General features: G+C 36.2%; 1 protein-coding gene across 2 annotated transcripts in view; it reads right to left on the reverse strand.

Annotated features, from left to right (window-relative positions):
* Nucleotides 1-2,193: 2,193 nt before the first annotated feature.
* The window catches only part of MINDY3 (MINDY lysine 48 deubiquitinase 3), a 91,655-nt gene continuing 68,479 nt past the window's right edge, over nt 2,194-25,369 (reverse strand). For both annotated transcript variants that reach the window (XM_043478411.1, XM_043478412.1), the window contains 5 exons: nt 18,254-18,326; nt 9,645-9,717; nt 7,694-7,781; nt 5,899-5,970; nt 2,194-3,179 (listed from right to left, as the gene is read on the reverse strand). In XM_043478411.1, coding sequence (XP_043334346.1) covers nt 3,030-3,179; nt 5,899-5,970; nt 7,694-7,781; nt 9,645-9,717; nt 18,254-18,326 — 456 coding nt within the window. In that variant the 3' untranslated portion in view covers nt 2,194-3,029. The remainder of the gene's footprint in view (nt 3,180-5,898; nt 5,971-7,693; nt 7,782-9,644; nt 9,718-18,253; nt 18,327-25,369) is intronic.

Below are 25,369 nucleotides of genomic sequence, written 5' to 3' on the forward strand. Positions count from 1 at the left end.
CTCAATCCCCATCCTAGGCTCAGCCAATTGCTAACCCCTTTTCTGCCTCTATGATTTGCCTACGGTGGCCATTTCACATAAATGGAATCATAATATGTGGTCTTTTACAATAGGCTTCTTTCTCTTAGCAGGTGTTCAAAGTTCATTCATGTTGTAGCATGTTTCAATAATTCTTAATTTTCAAATGGCTTTTCATTATATGTATATCCACTTATTTATCCACCCATCAGTAAACATTTAGATTGTTTCCATTTATGGCCAGAATGAATAACACCACTGTAAATATTTAAATAAAAGTTTTGTGGTATATATATTGTTTCTCTTGGGTGTATACCTAGGAGTGGAAATGCTGGGTCATATGCTAACCCTTGATTTACCTTCCTGAAGAAATGCACTATTGTTTTTCTAAAGTGACTTCACCATTTTATATCCCCACCACCAACTGCAGAATTCCATTTTCTTCACATCTTTGCCAACAGCTGTTACTGTCTAGCTTTCTTATTTAAACGTCCTAGGATAGGTAAGATGATATCTCATGACTTTTATTTGAATTTCCCTAATGGCTGATTTTGTTAAGCATGTTTTCATGTGTTTACTGGACATTTTTTTATCATATTTGGTAGTATCTCTTCCCATCATTTGGCCATTAACATTTTTGTGTGTTAAGATTTCTATATATTCTGGATACAAATTCCTCATGAGGTAATGAGCCGTAAATATTTTCTCTCATTCTGTGGGTTGTCATCCCATCTTTTTGATGGTGTCCTTTTATACACAATGCTTTTAATTTTGATGAAGTTCAATTTATCTTTGCTGCTACTGTTGTTTTTGGTATTCTAAGAAACACTGCCTAGCCCATTGTGATGAGGAAAATTTCTTCTTTTATAGTTTTAGCCTACAATTAGATCTCTGAACTTTTAAATTTTTATACAGAGCGTGAAGTAGAAGTCTGAATTCATTCCTTTGCATGTGAATGATTCTTTTTGCATCATTATTTACTTTCAGTTTGTTTCTGAGATGAAAGCATACCTTTTTAATTTCCCAACTTTCTATAAAGTTACACATTTGCATTTAAGCACTGCTTGATTTCTACCCCACAATTTTTGCTATCTGCTATTTTCAATATCATTCAGCAAGAAATAGTTCTAATTCCCACTGCAATTCCACTTTGACCCTTGGGTTATTCAGAAGTGTGCTGCTTAATCTCCAGACTTTTGGGGATTTTTCTAGGTTTGTTTTATTGTGTATGGTCTAGGGTTAAGTATCCCACATGGACGTGGAAAGAAAATGTTATCTGCAGTTGTCTGATGTCATGTTTGACGGTTGTCAGATCAAGCTAAGGTCCCAGTCATGGGAGTTGAGGCGCCTACACTCGCCTAGCTGGGCCTCCAGACTGAGAGGCAGACAAGCCACTCCCATCGTGTTTTGTTCAAACCCCTGAGCCACAGGCTTTATAAAATGATTATGTCATGAAGTTTTAGAATGGTTTGTTATGAAACAACTGTAAGAATAACAGATTATATTGTAGGCTCAATGTTTATGAATAGAATCTATGGTTTTTCATAATCCTTGTGGAATTTAGGAGCAGAGTTAGAGAACTAATTCTATTAATATTTTATATCCATTTGGAAATAAGCAAGATTAACCCAAAATACTGACATTTTACAGCTGTAACTGTAGTAGCTAGTATCACACTCCTAATACAGTGCTACCGAAAGTTGTTATATATAAAATTTGGGGTTTTCCTATGCTAAAATCTACTTCTTATCATTGTCAATGTATACAAAAATATAAATAAAACCCCCAAGAGATTTATAGAGGAAATACCTGTTGTTGAAGGTAAAGTTCAGTTCTGAAATTCAAGAGGCTATCTTGTCTGCCTAAGTGAAGTATTTTCTGGGTATTCACATTTCAAATTGCTGGGCAACAAAACTATTGAAATACAGTAAGTGCTCTCAAAAGTACACAGGAAGGGGCTTCTGTAACTCTGTCCACTGAGGAAGACAGCTGTCCTCCAGGTTCTGGTGCTCCTGACCATCTGAGTTACAGAGTTCCTGGGTAGGTGCAAGGTTTGGGCTCCCTGCTGAGGTGCTGTGTGAGTCCAACAGGCATTTGTTCTGTGCTCTCAGGGCTACTGGGCAGACTCATTTAAGAGTATGTTATTTTGAGCTACGAATGTAAACAAATCAAGGGTAAAGTTAAAGAAAAAAAGTGTTTATTTAAGCCATCAACTAGGATCATAATAAATAATGCAATATACTAATGTAATAACAGATGTTCTCATGCATTTATCACATTTATAAATATACAAGAAAGCTGGCTTACAGGGCTGTTGGGACAAATTTGGAAATGTGTAATTGGCAATACAGTGAAAGTTAACAGTGTTAAGACTATCAAACAGATTTTCTTTCCTATCATTTTTTAAAATACATCCTCTATATATCTGTGACTAAATGGTAATGTTCCCTTATAGTTTCTACTTTTTATACACATGCCAGAGCTAAGCCAATTGTCAAAGATCCAGGTTGATAATTTGTTATTTATCAGTATTTCTAATGGAAACCAGATTTTAGAAATAATGAAGGTAAAAACTCTTTTGCATTTCAATGTGGAGGCTGATGTATTGCATGCCAGAATCACTTAAACAATAAATGGTGCCTGAATGAAATAAAATCCCAAAGTAGAAGTCTATAAATAGTAACCTTGATACTCAATATAAAAATGCTATTGTAATATGATGTCTGTAATTTGGCAAATGACCAAATTATCTGACTGCAACAGTGATGAACTTTGATTAAAGCTTAGTTTTGCTAGTAAATTTCACATAAAGAATTTAAATAGGGTAACCTTTAACATAAAGCTTTAAAACAAATAATTTAAACATATCTTAAACACTGAAAATGTGTCTTTAATTGTTATTTACAGTTTATCGGTGATACCAGTGTATAGCTTCATTGGGTCACTTGCCAGTCTTGCATCCTTTTTTCAACATCTGCTATTACAATCTTCTTTATAAATACTTAGGCAAATTAGTTTAGTGAAGGAGAGCGATCTGTGGTCCAGAGTAATTCAATGTATGGCCATTTGGTTTGGAGACAGCGTTTAATGGGCGTGTCATCTGTCTGTAGCAGGGGGTCTTCAAACCCCATAACAACTGCGGTTCCTTCCACATACATTACCTATTGAACAGAAGCAAGCCACCGAGGTCAATCAGTACTCTTAGCAAAGTCTTATGAGGGACTTTTTCATAGACTAGCAAACAGGGTACTGTGTTTACAATTCGGGATTTTAAAAATCACAAAGAACGTACTGTTTCTGATAAAGAAGATGCTATTTCTAATAAAAGAAAATTCATTCTTCAAGTGTTGCCACCTCATTCAAATGCTGCCTTATTTCAGATAAAAAGCTGTAATAAAAATACAGCTATATATTCTGAGAAGGACTTATAATGAAAGCAGAAAATAAAGTGGTGAATTTCCAGAACTGGAAGCAAGTTGAATATTTGTCAATGAAATTTTCTGTTATTGTATTAAATACTTCTGAAGTGCTCTTCATTTTGGTTTGGCCCAAAAAATCAGGAGAAAAAAAGATTTCAGTCAGAAACAGAAATCAAATAGCAGGAAAAGGCTGATGGATAAAAAAACTATGTAATTGATATGCAGTCGCAGGTGGACGTAAGACAAAGGTTTTATTCTGATTAATTAAAAAAACTTAAAGTAACATACTGACAATGAGCATTTATAAGCACTCACTGTATACATGAAAGCATTGTCATTAATTTCTCTTGATATCAGGAGATTCTAATTGCATAATTTGAAAGACAACAGAATAAGCCTGCTGTGTTGAAAAGTATGTATAATGATTTTCACACTCAGTGGCTGATACACATTATTGTAATTATGTTCTTCCAAGATAAAAGCTATAAACTTAGCCTTAAGTTGGAGTCTCCTTAAAAAACATTAACTACAGGACTGGAGTATTTTCTTTTTTTTTTTTTTGGAGTATTTTCTATTACTAGGCCAGGTACTTTGGTTTCTTAACTAGGTTCTAGTTTTGATGGAGTAAGTTTACTATTAAAACCTTAAGTAATCATGCTTTTAACTCTCTAAAGCAAAACTTATTTTTCTGAAAAACTGTCCACCAAGCATATAACAGGTTATCATAATGAACAAGAAAGACAAGACCTCTTCCATGAGAAACTTTCCTTGCTCACAGCGTTACAGCAGAAGTGCTCGGGGCTGAGTACCATGATCATCTCTGTGGCCTCTCCAGCCTGGGCTGCCCCAGTGGGTCAGGCTTCCACTTGGCCAGCCTTCTCCTGCTGCCCGTTTCCTCAGGTATTTTTAATAGTATCTTCTATGCGGTCTGCCACATTTCTAGCTCAGAAGTAACTTTATGTTATATCTTTGCAGCTTAATGGTATAACACATGCTTTGCATTCTAATTCTTATGTACTGTTGTCAGGTTAACAGTTCATCTTTGATTTCTGATCTTTTTGTTAGTCATGTCAGACACCTGTCATGAGCATAACTTAAAAACTTACTATACACATATAGCGTGGGCAAGCAGACCAAGGACAGGACTGGGTTTCAGGAACTCAGCTCCAGCCCCTGCTCTGCCAGTGACTGGCCATGTGACCCTGGGTGAGACGCTTAATCTCCCTGTTCCAGAGGCTTCATCTGTAAAATATGGATATTTGACTGATCTACCTTGCAGGGATTGTGTAGGCAAGTAACTACTTTGTGACTACAAAGTACCTTCTAAGACAAGGCTACACAGAATTTACATCTAGATGAAGCGCTCATTTACACATTAGGACCGAACATACAAGTTCTCTTATTGACAATTTCTATTTTTCACAATAGGTATCAATCAATTATCCTCCTATGAAAAGATGTTTGGCCCTAATTTAGTAAAAGTTCTAATTTATATTTTGTTATGAAAACAAGACTAAATTTTAGGGGCAGGTTTAGATTTGCTCTAATGCACATGATGATCTGTTTTCTGTAGCCATCCTCAGTATATCAGATACACATGAAGTCAGCATGGGTACTTCAGATTAAAAAGGCATGGTAGGCCTTATTCCTTCTAATATGAGCTATATCTACTGTGACTCTTACTGGAATAAATGCAAACAGAGTAGATATATCTTATGTGTCGCCAAGCTCATTAATCAAAGAGGGTGAACTGGCAAGACCAAACTTCTGCTGTAGAGCAGGTGAGTACATCTGGAAGTGAAGCACCCGTGGGCCCTTGTCCGAGATTCAAGAAGGAAAGATCAGAGCACAGTGGGTGAGCCGCAGGCTCGGAGGGAGACACCTAGCCTTCGCTCCAGCTCTGCTGTTTCCTGGCTGCCTGACCTTGGTAAGCTGCTTCCTTCTCTGTGCCTCAGTTTCCTCCACTGTAAAATGAGAATATGCAAGAACACTTAGTTCATGGGGTGGGGTGAAACTTTGGAGAAAACAAAGTGCTGATGAACACAAAGTGTTGATGACAATTCTAGGTACATCCTCAATAAATGCTCGCTGTGATGGTTATTAATTTAAATCCTTTCAAATAGTGTTTTTTTTTTTTTTTAAATAAAAAATCTCCCTCTTATCCCTTCTTTCTTCATTTAAGTGGATCAGTAACTTCAGTGTACTAAACTTGATTCTACAATATTTGCACATCAAGGGTAACAACATGTATGTAGATGGAGTTACCTTGTCACAGTGAAACCACTGCTCCAAAATTCCAATGACGCTCTGAGTCCAGGTCTCAGATAAGCTGTGACAGTAAAGAGACTCCTAGAATAACCTCCTTGCTTAGGCAGCAGTTTTATGGGACTCAGACATTGTTAGTACATACGCCTGTATTTTATCAACTCAGGTGAAGACAAGTTAAACTGAGTTATCATACCTTTTCATTGTAATTTGACTGTTTCAATCCATTGTAGTGGTAGACAGTAAAAGACTCTGGACCACTGGAACCCTATATTATAAATAACCAACAATTAAAACTGTAAATCTAACTAGCAATTGAAAGTAAAATGGAAGCTTCTTAATTTCACAGACTTTGATTAAGGAATCAGTTGACAAAGCAAGAAACTTAGATTTATGTACTTAAGTACTATAAAACCTAAAAGGTGAAATAGTCACACCTGGGGATGAGACTTGGCCCAGTCCCAGAAGCTCCTGGAACCCACCTTCCAGGTGCTACCTCTTCTATCCCTCAGTTATTCTGAGCTACTCTTTCCTGCTCATGTTTAGTTCATGCTGGGATTTGTAACCAAGAATCCTAAAAATGTAGGACCTAAAAGCTGCTTTTCCAGTCTTGTCACCAACCACTCACCTTTCTAAGTTCTCTAAGACAAGCATATTCCTCATCTTCCCATGAAAAGACCTTTTGTTGTCAGCTCTGTGCACATTTGTGATTTTTTTTCCCCCAACTTCTCTTGTTTTACAAGACCTAGTTCAAATCTTACTTTAAGTTTTCCTTAAATATACTAATTGGACTTCCAGTTGTCTCAGTAATTTGATATTTTTAATTGTTTTTAACTTTTCATGTCGAGAATCTAAGCTGTTTTTTGTATCCCACACAAAAGCTTTATAAGACATATCAACCATCTTAATTTATACAGGAGTCAGATAAATGATTTGACTGGATTTTCAGAGTTAATGTATTTTAACTTACAAAATAAATATTTTACTGCAGTTCTAGTAACAAGTGGTATAAAATAAATAGCAACAAAAGGTAGTGTAACAGCGCTAAAATGCTTTGTCTCTGGGCTTAGACAACCTACACTGGATCCTGAATTGGCCTCGTGCTAGCAGTATAACCTTAAGCCATTTTTTAAGTTCTCTAATCTTCAATTTCCTCACTGGCAAAATGGGGGAAAAATATAATACACAATTTAGAAGGTACACAGTATCTCATGCATAGTACATGCTTATTAAATGGTAGCTGCTCCTGCTATTCTTACTGTAAACCATGCTGGTATCTGATGAAACGATCACAACACACCTTGCTAAATAATTTGAGGGAGTGGTAAAGCCCTACACTCTGACAGCAGGAAAAGTAAGGGTAGGCTGTAGAATTAGCCAGTGACATAGACGTGACTGGAGCGTACTGAGACTGGTATAGATGCTTTAACTGAGCTCCGGTTGTTGCAGCCAGTGGAAGACATGTCCCAACATGAAACAGCACAGTTCCATTCAAAGGGTCTCCTTTAATGCAACTAAAATTCTCCTGGGACACAGGAGCACTGGTAGGAGTTCACACTACCTACAGGCTACTTTACCTTCTTTGCTAGCATTGAGAAAGTTCTAAAGATACATACCAATCTATTGAAAATAGTTACCTGAGAGAAGTTACCCAGGGGAAGGAGGGGATTAAGAGAATCTTTCTCTTTTTACTCCACATATTTCTGAATTTGAATCTTCCTTTAGACAACAGTATCAATGTGTCTGTATTGGTGTATATACTCTCTTTCACCACCTCTATCCTTTAATCAAAATTTTACATTACTGTGTTGGAACACACATGCCCTTCTAGCCTCTTGGTCTGGGCAAGTATTTACATAACAAATACTGCTTTCTCAGTCTAATATCTGCATGTTAGAACATGTTTAGTAGGAAAAAAAAATGCTGAAAGAATCATAATATGATCATCCCAATAGAACAAAACAATAAATGTATTTCTTCAACTATGTTACCTGATCAGGAAAAAATTCTTGAAGAAATGGACCCAATAATATGATTCCTAATCCTTCTGGATCTAATTTATTCTTCATGAGATTTATACTATGGAGAGAGAAAAAAGAAAAACAGTGGATACCACAGGAAAAAAAAGCTTATTTTTCTTCTTTCATGATTAAATTACTGGTACTGCAACACATTTGACTGCCAAAAATCCTGAGAGCTGTTCTTTTTTAGACCCTTAATGACAAATACACAGGAATGACATCTAATTTGCCAAAACTTGGTTATTTTTAAACCAGAGTAATCTGTTACTATTTAGAATTTAAATTATGATGATGACTTTGGAATATTGTTCCTTATTAGGTAAAGTTACTTAAAAACCCAGGCTCATAAAAGCAGGCCTATAGCCTCCCAAAGGCACATTCCCTTTGCTTCATAGGTATGCCTGAATTTAGCTACCAAATGAGGCATTTAGGCGTAAAAATAAACATTTTTTTCTTTTACGTTAAAGAGAAAAAGGAACAGTGTCAAAGGCAGTAGTACATCAGATAATCAAAAACATCTCCTAAAAAGCTTACTTTCAAGAACCAAATGAGGTGGAGGCTTAAAATTCTTGGACAGTGTAAACTGAAGGTTAAAAAAGGTAAGACAATTCTCAAAGAGCTAATAAAGTATACTGAATTTCAGGAAGTGGCACGATTGTTGTTCCATGATCAGTCTGGAGCAGCGCTTGGCAGAACCCTTACCATTTGGTGTCACTGAGGTTGCTGAAAGTATGTGTAGAAAGAAGGCAGTGAAGAGTGGACTGCAGTTTAAAGAGTTTTAAAAATGAAAATGGTCTTCTCAGAACATTTTTTTCTCCATATTACCTCTCAGGTTATAAAGATAACTTTTTATACAGCTGACCCTTGCATAACATGGGTTTGAATTGCCAGGGTCCACTTAAACACACACATGTATTTTTCAATCAATATATACACATATCATAAATAAATTTCTCTTTCTTATGATTTTCTTAATAAGCTTTCCTTTAGCTTACTTTAAGAATACAGTAATACATATGTCATGTTGTGACATGAAACAAATGAAGACACAGTCATATTTACTATATTTGTTAATCCTTAATAAGGTCCAGTTAGTTATGGCCATCAAATATTATAAATATGACTGGACCAAAGGACCAAGTGAGTAACTGTCCAATCTTTCAGCTATTTCTAGAAAAACAATTTGACTTAGCTGTGCTAACTTTAATAACTGCCTTTTTCTCCTTTCCCATCTTAAGACTTGCTAGTAACCAAAATTATCTGAGTCAAGTCTCTTTTGCGTAGTACAGCAATGTAAACAAAAAGCTCTCCACTTGGTAATCAGTTGAGAAGAAATATGGTAGTTATTATTATACCATTTATTGGACTGGTTCAACTGTCTCTGAATTTCTCCTCTTTAAGTTGGAATCACCAATTATGTCTACTAAGAAAGGGTACCATCCCAGCTCTAGGTGGTGAGATTGAGACATTATTTCACATGTAATTAGTTTGCAAATGTTTATACATATTTCATACTTTCAAAGAAAATATAGCCAAACTAACTGAAAACAGAATAGGATCAAGTTCTAAAAACTGGGTATACCAATATGTTTTGGGTTGCTTTTGCTGAATCCTTTCCTTAAATGTTTGTTAGCTAAAGCTTGTTCACTGTCAGATACACTTTCAGAAGAAGACAAAAAAAAGGAAATGTAGATCAAAGGTGATTTTTAATAACCTATATTTGATCAATATATTATGTATTTGATTAAAAGATGTGTCCACCTAACTAGAGAGATATCTTCCCATGGATAATAAAGATCCCAAATTTATAGAAGTTATAGATGTAATGATGTACATTATTAATGAAGACAATGGCCACGTGCTGCAGTAAGAGTCCTCCCTCCCTCCCTCCTCACTAAATAACACTGTGTATGTATCTTACTATTCAGGATCTGAAACGAGGTCCAATGCTTTCATCACATCTTCTAGAAGTGAGTCAGGTATGAATCCATTATCTGAGAAAAAATATTACAGAAACAATTTAGATAAAGTTTACTTTAAGAAATGTTATTGCTGATCACAGACGCCAGTGAAAAGTCAGTAAGAGGGACACAAAGAGTTAAGGAATAGCATATTAAGTTTATTTTGGGCACAATGTCTATTATTATTAGGTTCTTTTTTTCTGTTAGTGTTCTTGAGCATAAAGGCAAAGATTTATTTTCAAGGTTAGTTTCAAAAATAACCACATGACTTCTACCTGAGAACACCAAGGAAACCTTAAAGCCAAATTACTTCTTAAACAGGCTTACAAATTTAAATGATGTAAGTTTTTTCTACTTAAGTTTATAACGACTATTTATTAATTAGGTATATTTTCAATAAATAATGTAAACCTTTAAATTCCCTTTAACAAATCCAATAATCCTTTACCAATAAATTCCTCTTTTTACAATGTTATGTAATTTTTTGAAAGGATGTTCATGATTGATTGCTATTTAGATCTCTAACAATATAAGATCAAGAAAAGATATCTCTTGATTTAAATCAACAGACCTGACTTAAAGCCAAAGATTTAATAGGAAAAAAAAAAAAGTTGGGATGCAGGGTAGAATCAAATGTTGATGAAGACTAGTCCATAGAAAATACTCCTTTTCTGGGGCTCAATGAGGATGGTAAATGGCCCAAACTCAGATGATGCAATAGAGCATGACACACAAAAAAAGCTTGTAGGGCTGTCTGAAATCAAAGTGCTTTTAAACAAGCAAGTTGTTGATTCCCTTAAATGTACAAAGCTTGAGTTCCTCTACCCATTTACTCATTCCTGAAGACTGTCTTGGCTTTTGATCAGCTTCCAACACAATACCCTTTTTCAGGGATAGGATAATAATACCACCATACCCTTTTCAGGGATTAGAATAATAATAAAAATAAAAATCTTGTCCTCGAAAACGAGGTGTCCAAAAGTCCCGCTTCTGTCATCAAACCACAAAATAAAGCATAGCTGCTCTTTCTGGATGTAGTGTGTACTGTCTCTACCAGAAAGGAAATAGAGAAGTTATGATTTTTTAAAGTCTTTTCGTAAACCTCATAAGCACATGCTTATTCATATGAAGACCGACTGGCCAAGCACATGCTTATTCATATGAAGACCGACTGGCCTTGACTAAAAGGCTGAGAATCATTTAGGATAATTAAAAATTTCCCTAAACATAATTTTATAAAGTGGGGGTTTAGAATAATTCCAGTTTGTCAAGTTACCAATAATTTACAATATAGAGAATAAAGAACTTGTTTGAAGGCACCTGTGAAAATATTCCAGCTTTGTAAGCCTAACTTGAGTTCGAAAGGTAGACAAAAATCACTCATTTTGCTTAGTTAGGTCACAGCTAAAAGCTTAGCCTCTCCAAATGTAAAACAGGCTTTATCAGGTCACTGGCAGACAGAAACAGTTCTGTGTTTATGGGTCATCACATGTATCACTCGACACAGGCAGTGTGTATTACAATATTCTTCTGATGCACTGAATGAATGGCAGGCAGCCTTATCTCTTCTTACTGTAACTGAGACTCCGCTCCCATCCTCAGAAAAAGCTAACTGGCTGTATAAGATACAAACAACAACCAGGAAAACAACACAACGACCTCCTTAACTCAAACATCATTTACCTCAAAACTTAACCATTCCGAAACTTTTTTAAGCGGCCTATCAGATTTACAGCTTGTAAACATGCAGCACAGCGGTGACTATAAGCCAGTGACTCTATTTTTTTATACATACAGTATAACTAGAGACTGGAGAGTATTTTTTCAATACCTCACAGACTTTTTAATACACCCAAGATCAGAAGAGGATATTTGGAATTACCTTTTTAAAACACTGATTTTGAAGTTACTTTATTCTTTAGCAGTCATTCATTTCAAGACAAGTTGTTTAGAAAAAGAAGCCTTAAGTCTAACCAGATGAAACTCATGCCATCTAGGATTTAGTTGGGTGGTTCCGCAGAGAATATGGAAATAGAGACACAATGATAAGATGACCTCAATACCAACAGCAGAGGAAACCTGAGAGTCAATTTGTTGACTTCTCAAGCTATTCTTGCCTGGAAAATTCCATGGACAAAGGAGCCCAGTGGGCTATAGTCCACGGGCTACAGTGCTGGTGGGTTGCAAAGAATCAGACACGATTGAGTGTGTGCGCGCACACACACACACACACACAGAGCAGAACTGAGAAGCACCAAAGGAAAAAGGATTATGTGAATGCATCAGTAATTTAACCACATGAATATAAAACAGACTTGTGCAGGCGTTCTACCTCACAAGAATGGGGAAGGTGAGAGGGGGCACTGTGTGTGTGTGACAGTGAGCTGGTGAGCAGCTACAGAGCCAATATTCACATACAGTTAAGTTGTGTTTTAAGACATTTGAAAAGGAGGGGGAAAGCTGTTTGTTTATAAATTTAAAAGTTTTGCTTTTTAAAAACCAGTAAGCAGATGGTAAGAAGTGTCCAGCTCCTAGAGCGTGAGAGGAGGGACACAGCATTGGGCAGTGCCAGGAAGGAACGAGACAGTGGAGTGACTAACAACCTGCTGGGTACAATGAAGAGTTCATGAGTGATAAGAAGTCAGAGCTGGACATGAAGGAAAAGGAAGCACCCATTGTGACTCCTACTGGGAGAACCTGCGGAAGACAAGGGGAACCTGGCAGGTCTGTCTTAGCAGAGGCTGCAGCTGACAGAGAGCTGAAGGAGAAGAGCTGTGTCAGTTCAAGCGGGCGGAGGAGAGCTTGAGAGGAGGCAGGACCCAGCATTGGGGCTGTAACATGTTCAAACCTCTGTAGACAAGAAGAGTAAAGTTTCTTAGGAACAGAGGAGAAAACCGAGAGCTAGTTATTGTTTAGTCACCAAGTTGTGCCCGACTCTGTGACCCCATGGACTGTAGCCCACCAAGCTTCCCTGTCCATGGGATTTCCCAGGCAAGAATCCTGGAGTGGGTTGCCATTTCCTAGAAGAAATCTAATTGAGGAGAATGTAAACACTGTTGGTTTTATTCAAGAAATTAATAAATTATTATTAAATGTTGTACTTTACCTATTATTATTATTCATGCTTTAATAACATAAACAATTTAGTAGAACCTTAGTGGAGAAAATATGTGACTTTGGCCCTGAGGCAAGGTCTGGGCGTTTTCATGGTTGCTTTTGCCCTGGTCTTCTGTCCCATGTCTCCCTGCTGCTTTGCTTCTCTGGCCCCTGGACGGCAGGGAAGACAGCCCCAGGACCAGCACAGGGCTTGACATAAGAAGCTGCTCAATCACAGTTCTGACATTCAATTATTCAAGCTAATCCTAACTTTAGACTTACATAAACTGCTCTGTTCGGGTACCATGGTTCAACCAAAAACAGCTTTGTGAACTGTACCTATAAGTTTGGAAAGAAATGAGTAGTTGATTTCTGGCCTACCTTGCAGAACCACTTCACCTTATGTGATGGGAAAGTTATAAAACAAACTAAACATGGTGTAGAATACAGAAAAGAGTACTATGGTGGGGGTGGGGGTGGGGATCAAATTAGTAAGTTAGCTGTTTAGTTTGTGACTAAAAATGAAGAATTTTCTATATTTAATCCAACTTCCTAGAGTGGACTCTATATAGCTAAACAATAAACAGTGATACTCAAATGAGAAAGTGGAGTTCATTTTCTCCATGGTAAGCTCTAGGAGCTGGTGATGGACAGGGAAGCCTGGTGTGCTGCAATCCAAGGGGTTGCAAAGAGTTGGACACGACTGAGCAACTGAACTGAACTGAAGGTAAGTAACAGAAAGAGACAGCTTTTCTAAGATGACTGAACAAGTTTTGTTTACTTCTTAACTATTCAGATTATAGTCCTGCTAAGTTGTCCCACATAAAACTATATAGATGAAAACTACTTTATATAATTAATAATTTTCTCTAATTAAAAAACATAACAAATTTATTTTCCTATGTATTCCTTAGGACTCCATTCAGAAAAACCACCACTGATCATAAATTGTGTTTTTGTATTGACAATAAGATAGTCTAATTTTCCTTGTAATTTAGTAAAACCAAATGGAGTCTGCTACCTCATTAATGATGGAAAAAATTGAAATTATAAAAAGCAAACAAATCTACTACTTGTGACTGTAGACACTAAACTTTAGTTTTAGTATCTTTGTATTCCTGATGGTTCCTTCCTTTAAAAAAACAAAACAAAAAGAAAACTCGCCTTCTAAATAACATTAGGCTTTTCAAGTCCAGATCTCCTATGGTTGTGATACTCCTTATTCTAAAGGCATTTCTCTACACCTTTGTTCATCATCTCCTAAAATATTATGTTCGGTTATCTCCTGAAATATTCTGATACTTTCTGTGCACATTTCTCAAGAAACTCATTCACTTAGAATTTCAGGTCTCAGTTTCTCACTAAGGAAAGAAAAATATAGGTATCCAAAAAGGCTGAGTACAAAAAAGCCATATGTTTGAGGTGAGAGTGGTTTGTGATGGTGGTTACACTGGGATAAGAGTATGCTTGATATCTTGGACCATCAATTCAAATCAAAATTACACAGCACTATAAAGACCTGACTGGAAACCCTGGGAAGATACCCAGTTCATCTGTCAAGTCATCTTACCTACTCCATCCTATAATGTATTCCATTCCAGAAGGAAACTACCTCTCACACAGTGATTACTATCAATACGGGTAGAAACATGTCACCTAAAATGTCCTGAAATAGAGCAGGCATTTACATGTATATGTGTCTATACCACTCCACACTCACTCTCCACTGGGATGTGAGGTATAGAAAAGGCAAACATCTAGAAGAGGGGTGAGAGATGGGAGGGAAAAAACAAAACAAATACCTTAAATCCTTAAGAGGAAGGTACGTAACAGAAAATTGCTTGACTCGTTCTCTGAAATATAGCTCTTTAAAACATAAATCCTCTCAGAGCTCTGAGCTGAGCATCCTGTGCTAGACAGCAGCCTCCCACTAGCTGGCTATTTTACACATGATAGTGTATATATGTCAATGCTACTCTCTATTCGTCCCCCTGCCTCACCGCCCTGGCTCCTTCCCCTGCCCCTGTATAAAAAGTCCATTCTCTTATGTCTGCATCTCTATTCCTGCCCTGGTGCAAGAGGGAGGGGATATATGTATACATAGCTGAAACTAAGATAGCAGTGTAAAGCAATTATATCCCAATCAAAGAAAGAGAAGGAAAAGAAAAACCCCATAAATCCAAGCCTTGACCATTAATTTCTTACCTTTGGCATCACTTTAGTAAATGCTACACGATTATTTTTCTTGTGCCTTGTCTTTGCACTCAAGTCAAACGCTTTGCTGGCTACTGCCTGCATGTAAATTGCTATTTCCTACCTTATGTTCACAGATATCACTTTCTTTTCTTTATGCTTCCATTTGCCAGCGTGACCCTCCCCCCTCAGGTTTTCTTGATGGCTTTCTAGCTAATCTCAGTTCATGTCCATCACATTTCTTTTAACCTTATTTATGTCAATCTTATTTTCATTTTAACTTGCCACAGTTTCCAAAAACTCTATTAAGTTTGATCCCAACTCAAAAGATACTAAAAGCATTTAGGAACATAAATTATTTATTTCCCATCTTTTCCATCAAATGATTCAAAGAGGTAAGAGGATGCTTATTTTTGTCACCCTCCACGACACAGTTCAATGTGCTACACATAACCAGTGATTCCAGTTGAAGCTGTTAACTTATTAATACTATAAAACTGATTTCATTCAGTGGTGGGAAAATATAAAGATGTAAATTACTTTCACTTCTAAAGACCTAGAATGAAATGTTACTGGAAGTTTAAAAGATTATTAATTCCAAGAGGAAAGAAATTTTTTTTTTCCAAGTTAATAAAAGGCACAGTGGAAGAAACTAACTGTATGGAAACTCACCAGTACCAGCACCAATTAACTTGAGGTGTAGAGAGAAAGGAATCACATTTATAAAATACCTACTACATGTTAAGCACTGCAGGTGCTTTACACAACATTATTCATTTAATATTCATAAGGACTCTTAAATAGGCTATTATATGATACATAAGAAAGCAGACTTATAGACTGAAAGGTAACTAAAGTTATATGGGTTACCAAGATTCCTAGATTTGTATGACTGAAATTTTTAGAGATTAAAAGAGTACATCTCCAAGAACAAAAAATTTCAAGGCAGAAGAAAATCAATTTATAAAAACAACTGAATGCATTCAGCAGTTGATAAGGACTCATCCAAAAATGTAGGTTCCTATATGGTAATTTACAAGGGGATAGAAGGCATGACTCAGTTTTAAGGTTATCCTGGAAAAGTCAGTGAGTGAGTCGTGACCATCACCTAACTAAGGTACATAAATGCAAAGGTGATCAAAATCACCTAGCTAACAATACAGTGGAAAACAAAGTGATATCTAAGAGTGATATCTGTCTATCTATCAATGAACTTTTCAAAACAACCTTTGTTAGTGTGGTAGAGAAGCTAAGATCTGGCTCAAAAACAAACCATAAAGATGGTTTTTCTTCTGTATTTCCTTGCACAATTACACAGAAATATTCTGGGGAGTGATGTCAGCACGATGGAGGGCTTGGAGACCCCAACTCATGTCTCCCACACAAAAACCCAATAAGACAAACAACTACAAACAGAAGAAAACAGCCCAAGGATAGCACTGGGCTATGAAGCAGCAGCAAAAACCCCAGAGAGTTCCAAAACATATTGAGGATAGTGGTGTGGAAAAGTACACCACTTTTTAAGAAGTATCTGTGTCCACCCATCCCCCAGCCAAGAGCAGCCTGACACCAGGAGGGTTGCCCTGGGAGGAAGTTCACCACCTGGGGGAAAAGGGAAAACCCCTGCAGGCCTCCCCAACAGTTGCGGGGCGGCCACGTGCTGCCCCTGCTGCAGTGGTCTCCTACTGTCTTCATCAACGCTGCTCCTGCATCTCCTCCCAGAAGGTCTAGTCCCCCAGGTGCCCTGCCCTGTTTTTAGGTGCTGACCTAAAACAGTCACACACATCAATGGAACAAATAGAGTCCAGACATAAACCTACACATAAATGGTCAATTAACTTACAACACAGGAGTTGTGATATACAATGAATAAAGACCAGTCTCTTCAACAAGTGGTACTGGGAAAGCTGGACCACTTGTCTTACACCACACATGTAATTTGATCCACTTTGAGTTAAGACTTGACTGTAAGACCAGAAACCTTAAAACTTATTAGAAAACACAGGTGGTAAGCTCCATGACACTCTTGGCATTGATTTCTTTTGGATGTGACACCAAAAGCAAAAATAAACAAGTGGACTGTATCAAACTAAAAAGCTTCTGTGTAACAAAGGAAAATGAAAAGGCAACCTACTGAATGGGAGAATATATTTGCAAATCTCACATCTGATAAGGGGTTACTATACAAAACATGCGAAGAACTCACAGAACTCAATACAGAAACCCCAAACACTATGATTAAAACAGAGGCAGAGGATCTGAATGCACACTTTCCTATGAAGATATACTGATTATATACAACAGGTACATGAAACAGTACTCAACATCCACTAGTCATCAGGGAAATGCAAATCAAAGTCACAGTAAGAAATAGCAAGTGTTCAAGAAGATGTGGAGAAAAGGGAACCCCTGTGCACTGTTAGTGAGGATGTAAATTGGTACAGCCACTAGGGAGTACAGTATGAAGGTTTCTCAGAAAGTTAAAAAGAGAACTACCACATCATTCAGCAATTCCACTTCTGGGCATTTATTTGAAGGAAGAGAAAACACTACTTGAGATGCATCTTCATGTTCAATGCAGCATTGTTTACAAACCAAGATACTGAAACACTCTAAATGTCCATCAGTGGATGAATGGATAAAGAAAATGTGGTATATACACTAAATGGAGTATTATTCAGCCAATAAAAAGGAAGGAAATCTTTCTATTTGCCTCAATATGGATGGAATTTGAGGGCATCATGCTAAGTGAAGTAAATCAGACAAAGACAAATACCATATGATCCCAATTATATGTGCAATCTAAACAAGACTGAGGTCATAGATACAGGAACAGACTGGTGGTTGCTAGAGGCAAGGGGTGGGGGAGTAGGTGAAAGGAGTAAAAGGTGTCAGAGGTACAACCTTTCGGTTATAATGTGAGTCATGGGATATGATGTACAGCATGGTGACTAGAGATAAATCATACTGTATTGCTTATTGGAAAGTTTAAATCAGAAGTAGTATCTTTCCCTGTTTAATACCATCAGAAGTCAAGATTCAAGTAACCATACTTAAGTAGCATGTGAAACAAAACCCTTCTACCATGTGAGAATATGATGATCACTTTTTTTTTTTGGTTCTCATTTCCACTGTTTCTTATTTAAAATTTTCAACTAGTACAAGATAGATTTCATTCAGTAATCCAACAACTCTTTAAAAATAAAACTCAGGAAAGGATCAATGTATTTCAAATATATAAACATATAAAACAATGCTAGTAAAAAATAAAATATTTTACCTTCTGGATCATAAGTTTGAAAAACTCTTCTGGCTTGTTCTGAAGGAGCCTCAGGGGCAACTAAAGCCATATCCTGAAAACATAAAAAAACATGCTATCAATAAGCTGCAATATTATGACATTAAAAACAAAATAAACACAAGGCTAGAGAAATGAAGACATCAGGAATCAAAATACTGTGAGTTATGTTAATATTTATATCAGAGCTGTATGACTCTCTGGGCCTTAACTTTACCTCTGGAAAATGGCAATACTACCTCAACCACAGAGAACTGCTGTGAGAATGACATATAGTTTTATATAACTCTTGAAAAAGTCTAATACTGTATAAGTAATTACTATAAAACTGAATCTGTAAAAATTAATGACATTTTTTGTTTTATAGTAATATCTAATGAACAATGACAAAATATACTCTAGTTTTCAAATATCTAAAAATTAAATCCAGAGATATGATAACAATTACATAAGAATTCATTTGAAATTTGTTACTTTAGGAAGCACGTTATATCAATGACCTAGGGACAGATCAATAATAACTTCTGAATGTTCAGAATTTTAACTTTTATTAAAGGAAATATCCAAAAGGCAGGTTTCTTTTTCCTATAAAACTCACTCTCTATCATGATGAATTTCTTTAAAAGTAAACCACATTACAACTTACCAAAAATAAGCACAAAATTCAATGTTATCTTGGACTCTTCACAAAGCTTGACTCCACATATTTTAACCATTATGAAATTCTACACTTAACGAACATGAAACTAGAATATAGGCTCTAATTGTTTTCCTCTATTCGTATATCTGGTCCAAGCATCTGCCTATAATTGTGTTCACTCGGACAAACCTCATCAGAGAGCAAAAGTTTCCCAAGCTTCCCTTTATACCATCTTGATTCCTTTTTGAGGAGTAGGTATAAAGGAAACATATCTCAACATGACAAAAGCTATTTATGACAAGCTCTCAGCCAACATTAAACTCAATGGTGAAAAGCTGAAAGCTTTCCCACTAAAATCTGAAACAAGACCAGGATGTCCACTCTCAGCTCTTCTAATCAACATAGTATTGAAAGTCCTAGCCACAGCAATCAAACAAGAAAAATAAAGGGATTCAAAATAAAAGGGAAGAAGTAAAATGGTCATTATATGCAGATGACATATTATATGTAGAAAACCCTAAAGATTTCATATAAAAACTTTTAGAACTGATAAATAATCAACAATATAGCAGGATACAAAATTAACATACAGAAATCTGTTGCAGTTCTTTACACTAATAATGAAATATCAAAAAAGGAAAGTAAAAAAAAAAAATCCTTTTTAAAATCACATCAAAGTAATAAAATACTTCGGAATAAACCTGGCCAAAGAAGTGAAAGACTCATATGGTGAGAACTATAAAACACTGATGAAGGAATTTGAAAATGATTTAAAGAGACAGAAAGACATTCCATGCTCCTGGGTGGAAAGAATTATTAAAATCTCTATACTACCCAAAGCAATCTACAGATTTAAAGCAATCCCATCAAATTACCTATGACATTTTTTACAGAATTAGAACAAGGAATCCTAAAATGTATATGTAACCATTAAAGACCAGAACTGCCAAAGCAATCCTGAGAAAAAAGAACAAAGCTGGAGGCATAACCCTCCCAGACTTCAGACAATACTACACAGCTACAGTAATCAAAATAGCATGGTACTGGTACAAAAACAGACATACAGATCAATGGAACAGAATACAGAGTCCAGAAATAAACCCACACACTTGATTTACAGCCACATATACATCAGTGAACTTAGAATACTCACCTCAGTACCACACACAAACTCAAAATGGCTTGATGACTTAAATATAACACATGACACCATAAAACTCCTAGAAGAGATCATAGGCAAAAACACTCTGACATAAATCATAGCAATGTTTTCTTCAGTCTCCCAAGGCAAGAGAAATAAAAGTAAAAATAAACAAATGGGACCTAATCAAACTCTTAAGCTGTGCACAGCAAAGGAAACTATAAACAAAGTAAAAAGACATCCTGAAGAATGGGAGAAAATATTTGCAAATGATGCAACTGACAAGGGCTTAATTTCCAAAATATCCAAACACCTCATACAATTCAAAAAGTAAATAAATAAATCAAAACTACAATGAGGTATCACCTCACAAAGGTCAGAATGGCCACATCATTAAAGTCTACAAGTAACAAATGCTAGAGAGGGTGCACAGAAAAGGGAACGGTTGTACACTGTTGGTGGGCATATACATTGGTACAGCCACTATGGAGAAAAGTATGGAGATTCTTTTCAAAGCTAAAAACAGAGCTACCATATGATTTAGCAGTCCCACTCCTGGGCAGATATCTGGAGAAAACCATGGTTCAAAAGGATAAAGGAACCCCTATGTTCACAGCAGCACTATCTGCAATAGCTAAGACATGAGAGAAACAAAGATGTGGTACATGTACACACACACACACACACACACACACACACACACACACATGAATATTACTCAGCCATAAAAAAAGAATAAAATAAAGCCATGTGCAGCGACACAGGCTGACCTAGAGATTATCATACTAAGTGAAATACACTAGAAAGTCAAATACTGTATGATATCAATTATATGTGCAATCTAAAATATAAAAAAATGAACTTATTTATAAAATGGAAACAGACTCACATAGAAAACAAACCTGCGATTACCAAAGTGGGGAGGGGGTGGGGGAGGGATAAATTAGGAGCCTGTATTTAAAATAAATAATCAACATGGTCTACTTTACAGCACAGGGAACTATATACAGCATCCTGTAGCAAACCATAATGGAAGAGAATATGAACGAGAGTATATGTATTTGTATAACTGAATCACTTTGCCGTACAGCAGAAATACAACACTGTAAATCAACTATTCTTCAATTTTTTAAAAAGTGGGATATAAATGTTAAATAGAATTTAAATTGCTACTTCTCCATAGAAACAAATTTTTTAAGAAATGCAGTAAATAACTTTTGTCCTAATCATCTTGCCCTTATCTCAGAGATGAAGGAATAAACTCTTCAGTGTCAGTTAAAGTAGTTCTCACTTAACCATGTCTGAGCACCTTAAGAGTATGTTCCATTCAATGGGGAGCAGGTATCAAATGAGTATGGGAATCAAAACAAGGCAATACATACAAGCCCCTACACAGTTTTAATGTATTAAATGATAAAATAATTAAAAAAAATCTGTTCCTTTATAATGTAGATCTGGTAATGTCCAATTATTTCCCTTTTACCATCCCTTGGTACCAACTTTTAGGGTCCCCTTTTCCTGCACTCAGTATCATTTTATAGACAGCACACCTGTCAGGGACCACACTTTCATCTGGTTGGACTTTCAATGCCTTTCTGATTTTACAGTCCAGTCCTTTACTGCTGGATACTTGGATGGTGGTAACGTTTTACCATAACCACTGCTGTACCAAATAAACTGGAACATGTGATTTCATGCGTGAACAGTCATCTACAGGACATGAACAGTTTTATCTGTAGGACAGAGTTCCAGAGCAGGATCACTGAGGCAAAGGAAAAAGGTGTTTGTAGTTTGGTACTACAGATACTACCTGATTCTTGGGTTAAATCTGTTCATTTAACCTAGTCTGAAGAGTATTTCTTAAAATGCTTTCCTTTCTCTAATACATCACCAGTAGAGCCTTAGCTCTACAATCACCTTTATATCAAGGCTAGCATTGTAGTGTTGGCTCTCAGATTTAGGGAGCATTTAATAGCATTGAGACTATTGTTATTATTATTCCTTAGCTTCCTTTGCCACTCCCAAACCTTAATTGCAAATATCTCTAAATGTATTCCAGAATAAGCTTTCGCCCCCTTAACTGTTTCCAACTCTTCCTTTCTTTTTTCAATTGTCCCCTTGAGAACACCTGTTGGAATTTGTGGAGGAGCAGTCACTGAAACTCTGGCGGAGGAAAAGGTATACAGCTGTAGATGAGATTTTATGCAAAGGGAAGGGTTTGGAGGCACAAGACAAAGACAAAGTCATTCTTCCTACTCGCCACCTACTGCATTTCAACCTTTGTTTCTAGTAAGTGATCAGGCAGAGTTTGAAATGAGTTTTAACACCTTACTTCAAAATTTCTAAATATTAATGAAAACTGTGACCTAAGTAGAAGGAATGGGCATAATGTTTTTCTTAAACAAACAAAAGAATCTTTTGGGGTTAAGAGGTGGCAGAGAATATAAATGAAGCATCTTTTAAATCTTCCTACAAAGTGAAGTTTTGGGAAACTGCCACCGTTTATAAAGTTTGGGGGAACAAGGAAGATTCCAGTTCTAGTCAGAGGAAAATGTTGGCATCAAATTCTCTGACATTAAAGATTTCAGAAAATAAGGGGGTGTGAAAAGAATTTATTAACTACCTGATGCCTCATCTCTAAGTTTCAAGTGCTACAAATAAAAAAATACTATGCTTATGTAAAAAAAAAAAAAAAGAAAATTAAAGTAGACTTAATAAAACATTCACTGCTTATCTCTTGCCTCTGGTTATAAACACATAAACAACTTAGGCTTCAGAATTGTGCTTAATTCTTGTTTGAACAGGCATGGCCTAATATAGAAAGATCAGATGACGCCTGGGCAAAAATCCTGGTGTACTCTGGTTTAACAAGTGTTCACTTAGAGTAAGGGTTGGCAAATTTTTTCTGTGATGGGCCAGAGAGTAAATATTTTAGGCTTCACTGGCCATAAGGTAGCAAGATAAGACAATGCACACAGCAAGATAATATAATAAACAAAAGCAGCTGGTTGTGTTCCAATAAATATTTCACAAAATAGGTGTAGGGCTTGATTTAGCCCGTGAGCCACAGTTTACCGACCCATGATTTAGAGAATATATTTTTCCCCCAATGCTCTAAGATGTAGTAAATATGCCTTCTTTTGACATATCTGGGGGTATAATGATGTCTTTAATCACCTTAGTAAATTTTACAAAGAAGGTACTCTGGCTCTCATGTGAGAGAGAGAAGAGGGTAGGAAATTCTCACTAGCCAGAATGGAATCATCAAAGGCAGAAACATGTGAATGAGCACAGCACAAGGAAAACTGGAAGAGCTGAACAGGAAGGAGAACCGTGAGAGACAGGGAGTGGTTAGGGGAACCAGCTCTGACGGAAGAATAAGCACGCAGTTTGGAGGTGACGGTTAAAAACCCAAGTGGAGCACATGGCTGTCTTGACACTAGGACATCCAGTGGTTGCCAGTCGTAGGCCTCTTACAGGCCAGCAGAAAAAGGCGATGAGGACTAAAGGTGATCAAAGCTGGAGAGTCTGTCAGGTAAAATATGGAAACAGGTGAAAGGAGATTATGGCAAAGATGTCAGAATGGAGGATTTCCAAAAAGGAATTTAGAGAATTTCTTGTTTGACGCTTAAAAGTTGAAACAAGTATCTCAAAACACTATGAGGAGACAACGAAAAACCCTCAGAGGTAAACTAACAAAACAGAAATTCCTTTTTCCTCTTAAAATACAACCCAGTGGTAGTGGTCAGGTTCCACATAATAAAACCATCAACTATAACTGTCATTACTAGTGAAGCAAACTGTGTCTTGAATGACTAAGAGAAAAAAAATCTTGTTTTGCTCCTTTGGTTTCAGTGATATACTAATAGCTAATCTGCCAAACGCCTTACGAATTAATTGTTCTTAACTCATATCACTGATTTTAAGATGTGTTTATACTACGGGGGGAGGGGGGAGAAAAACACAAAGTCCCCCCTACCAAAACCACAAAAGATTACAATAAATTCTAAGGAAAACATTTCAAAAGTTTTCATCCATAAATTAAAAACAGTCTTCTAAATTGATTGTTGGCTTGCTTATTTTGAGTGTTTACAATGCTTTTTAGATTACTGTAGAAAAAGATCTCTTAGTTAAAGCTTGTTTAAATTTATGTAATGTTTAAATGTTTATAGATGAAATCAGGACAAGTTACAAAGCCACCTTCTATTCCCATTAAAGTGCTTCATGCTGAACTCCAAACTTTTAACTCTCTAATTTGGTTTAAAATTACAAATTCCAACACTCATTTTTACCAATTTATTTAACTTCAACACTTCTAAACAAGGTTCCCTGTGTAAGACCTGGAGTAGGCTGGCCCATGTAGTAATTTTGGCGATATGGTAATATTACATATATTTCATATCTGCAAAGCAAGTTTGAACAGCAAGTGTAGAATTCCATTAATTGAGAAAGAGTCCTTTTCAACCTCAAGACAAGATATTTTAGTGAGATATAACTGCCAAATTTTTTTCATTGCACATAAAGGAAATGATTTAATTAGAAAGGATAATATAAAACAGAACTCTTATGTAAAAACTGTATAAATGTGAAGAATATGAAGAGGATTCTACTCTTAGATTTTCAGTATCTACGACTTAAATGTGGCAATAGTTTTTAGACTGCATATTTAACGTATTTTCCCCATATAACTACCTACATCCCATAATGTTTTGAATACCTGTCAAGCCTATTAGATGACATAAAGACATCACAATCTAGTGGAAGAGAGAAAAATATGTTCCTATATGTTCCATGAATATTATCAAAATTCTCTTAAAATTACTTTCTAAAATAAAAGTCAAACACACATATCCCCCATCCTCAAAAAACTGCCGAGTTGCAAATAAATAGATTCCAATGATGTAATTCCAAATTATCTAAGGCAGCAAGGATAACTGTGAGCATTTTTTTTCCCCAGTTGCAGGACTTAGGAGAAAATTTCAGTGTGTACTGCATCCAAAACTCTTTAAGGTACTCCCACAAGAGAATCTAAACATAAGAGTCAAATATTTTAATTAGCAATACTTTTAAATTCTGATTTATTATCAACATTAATTTTATTTTAAAAGTAGTCCTCTACATTAGTTAAATATAATTGGATGCTTTAATCACAGGAATGTTATAGCAAACAACTCCTTCTCAGCCAATTTACTGGTCAACAGAGACTGATAAACAATATAGCTTTTAAAGTTATCTGGCTTCACCCAACTTTCCTTAACCAGTAAAGTACTATAAGAGAACAGGAAAAAACCACAAAACAAAACCCTGAGGTGTAATG

This window comes from Cervus canadensis, chromosome 10 (assembly GCF_019320065.1).
Source record: "Cervus canadensis isolate Bull #8, Minnesota chromosome 10, ASM1932006v1, whole genome shotgun sequence".
Taxonomy (NCBI): Eukaryota; Metazoa; Chordata; class Mammalia; order Artiodactyla; family Cervidae; genus Cervus; species Cervus canadensis.